At 52.0% G+C, this 2,766-nt stretch overlaps 1 protein-coding gene across 1 annotated transcript; it reads right to left on the minus strand.

Moving 5' to 3' along the window:
• Window positions 1-1,311: 1,311 nt before the first annotated feature.
• LOC136759676 (syntaxin-1A) lies at window positions 1,312-2,346 on the minus strand. Its single transcript, XM_066714640.1, has one exon. It carries the CDS (start codon window positions 2,344-2,346, stop codon window positions 1,312-1,314), a length of 1,035 nt encoding a protein of 344 aa, XP_066570737.1.
• Window positions 2,347-2,766: the final 420 nt, after the last annotated feature.

Genomic DNA, 2,766 nt, shown 5'->3' on the forward strand with positions numbered 1-2,766 from the left:
AGTCTTCTGCAATGGGGTACAGATCGGTAATTCAACACTGCATGATTATAAATGCAGTAAGCCACAGAGACTGGTGACTCATCGTTACAGAGGGAAGAAGAGGAAGGGGGGAGGGGGGTGGATAAATAAATACAATTCTGCCATCGAAACCAGGAGGATAAATGAGCGAAAAGCAAAAACAACAGGCATGGCTCTTCCTTTGTAAACATCACACTGCATCCGAAACAATATACTGTAATAATGAATATCAATCCAGGACCAGACACTACACCGGGGGAGAGGAGGAGGGGATCTTGTGACAAAGATAGTCAGTAACTTGGTTTATTTCCAATAAGGGAGAGTGAGTCTTTTATTCATTTCAGGAGCGTAAACACATGGCACAGCATGTACGGCTGCTGCTGTTTTTGCCGCTTCCAGTGTACAGCCGTTTAGAGTTGTGTTATAAGGCGGCAGCAGCTCACATCTCACACGCACACTGCTTCTACAGCTCCCGCTCACAGCACGGCACTGGCTGGGATGGACAGGAGAGGGCAGAGGTCCTCGTCCTGTCCGATATGTACAAGTTCCAAAAAGTGCAGAATCCCCAGCAACTGTGCCCAGACACACAAGCCAACCAGAGCTCTGTGCAGAGGGGAGCCATTGTGCCTGCCAACCGTGTACCACGTTAGGTGACAATCTAGTCCAAGTCTGTTTGTGTTTAGTTTTCTTCCATCACTAATCTGATCACTCTGCTCCCTGTCAGTCACAGTCCTACATTTGTACAGCAGTACAGTCACAGGGACGAGGCAGGTGTGAAAGATCCTTGTCCTCAGGATCAGCAAACTGTGGGCAGGATTACCCACGACACGTGCCTGATGGAAGCAGCCGCTGGCCAGAATGTCAAGTATTTGTACTAACATTAGCCGCTTCAAACCCAGTTAAAATAAATCATCCCGGCAAATACGCAGTCAACACCTTCAATAAGTAGTAAATAATCTGTTTGGGAGACAATGTTTTGATTGAGAACATTTCCTGATTTTTAGACTCCGTTTCAAAGAGGAGAACAAAAAAAACATTAAAAACAAATTGGTTTTATATTATAATATAGTTCCAGTCAATGGAGCAACATCCATTTATGTTTATACAGTATACTACATATATACACATATACATACATACATAATTATGATACATAATCTCACGCACAACACACATGCTCACAAAAAGTGCAACACAAAGGGACTGGGGCCCTCAATCCAAATCTCTCAGTTCCCCGGCAGTTCCCTCACCATGTCTCAGTGTGGGCTCCAGTGCAGAGGGGAGGTTGGGATGTCAGGGCACGTGGCGGGCAGTGCAGGTCAGGCAGGTGCAGCAGGCGCAGAGGCCCAGAGCAGCAGCCAGTGCAGCAGACAGCCTGGACTTGCGCTGGTACTGCACAGCCTTCTTCATCTGCAGGTTAGACTGGGACACGTAGTCTACGGTGCGCAGGACGTTGTACTCGATGCGGTCCAGTTGGGCCTGCTGCTCGGACACCATGATCTCCAGGCTGAGGAAGAGGATGTGCAGCTCGGCGATCTGCTGCTCCAGGGCCAACAGCTGCTGGTGCCGCTCCTGAGCCAGGGCCAGGTGTCTGCGTGCCTCTGTCACCTTGATGTCGGCCCCCACCAGCTGCGGGGCCTGCGGGCTCTCCACCAGCCACCGCACCTCCTCCTCGCCCAGCTGCAGCCCGGCCAACTGCGTCTGTCGCACGATCTGTTCCTGCAGCCGCCCCACGTACTCCGTCTCGCGGGCGTAGTGCCGCCCCACCGCCTCCCTGTGCCGCTGGACTAGAGTGTTGAACTGGCACTGTCGGATACGCCCCTCCACGCTCATGCCCAGTGCACCCCTATCATCCCTGGACTCCACCAGCCCCTCCCCATGCTCCTTTTCTGCCTCCTTCATTCGGGACAGTTGACTCTGGATGGCCCTAGCCTCGGCTGCGAACTCCCCCTTCAGCTCCCCCAGCAGCTGCTTCTCCGAGCACACCTCCTCCTTGGACGTGCTACACAGCACCTGCTCCTGCTTCACAGCAATCTCCCCAGACAGCTCCTGCAGACAGTCCAGCTGTCTACAGACCCCCGCCACCACACAGAAGAACCCCTCCATGGATTTGGGCATCTCCTCCTGGAATGCTGGGTTGAAGTAGCTGGGGCTATCATCTGTGCTCCCTGGGAAGCCCTGATCATCATTACCATCCTCCTCCTCCACGTAGCCCCTCAGCTCCTCCAGCCGGTCCTTCATCTCCCGCCGCGACAGTGCCACCCGGAGAGAAACTCCGGCTGCCTGACCCAGATTACCCAGCATCAGGATGCGAGAGTGCGAGAGCATGCGTGTATGTGAACTCAGTTTTGCGTCACCAGAGCCCAACCTGCAATCCCGTAACTCGGCAGGGCCCTGACAAATATTGACAGAGGCCACAAATGTACAGGTAGTTTGTTCTTAGATTCACCTGACTGCGCCTTTTTTTTTCTTGTAACAGCAGGTTAAAAACAGGTGGCATTTCAAGGAAGGGAAGTACACATGCACACCACACAAACACAGACGCATAAACAGGAACACGAAACATGTACCATGTCAATGCTACGCAAAGCACACTCTTCCCCCTGCGTGGCCCACTGTATCCTTAACAGAAGTCATCTCCTTTCTGAGGAAATCTAGACTAGGTTTCTACTAGGTTATCAATCACAGATGGAGTTGATGTTTGGTGCTGACTAGGGCTAGGGGATCAGGCTGATGTAAGTAATGTAA

Source organism: Amia ocellicauda, chromosome 10 (genome assembly GCF_036373705.1).
Source record: "Amia ocellicauda isolate fAmiCal2 chromosome 10, fAmiCal2.hap1, whole genome shotgun sequence".
NCBI lineage: Eukaryota > Metazoa > Chordata > Actinopteri > Amiiformes > Amiidae > Amia > Amia ocellicauda.

What these genes read in the sequence shown, in the direction of transcription:
- LOC136759676 (XM_066714640.1), bottom strand. Translation starts at nt 2,346, where the DNA reads ATGCTCTCGCACTCTCGCATCCTGATGCTGGGTAATCTGGGTCAGGCA.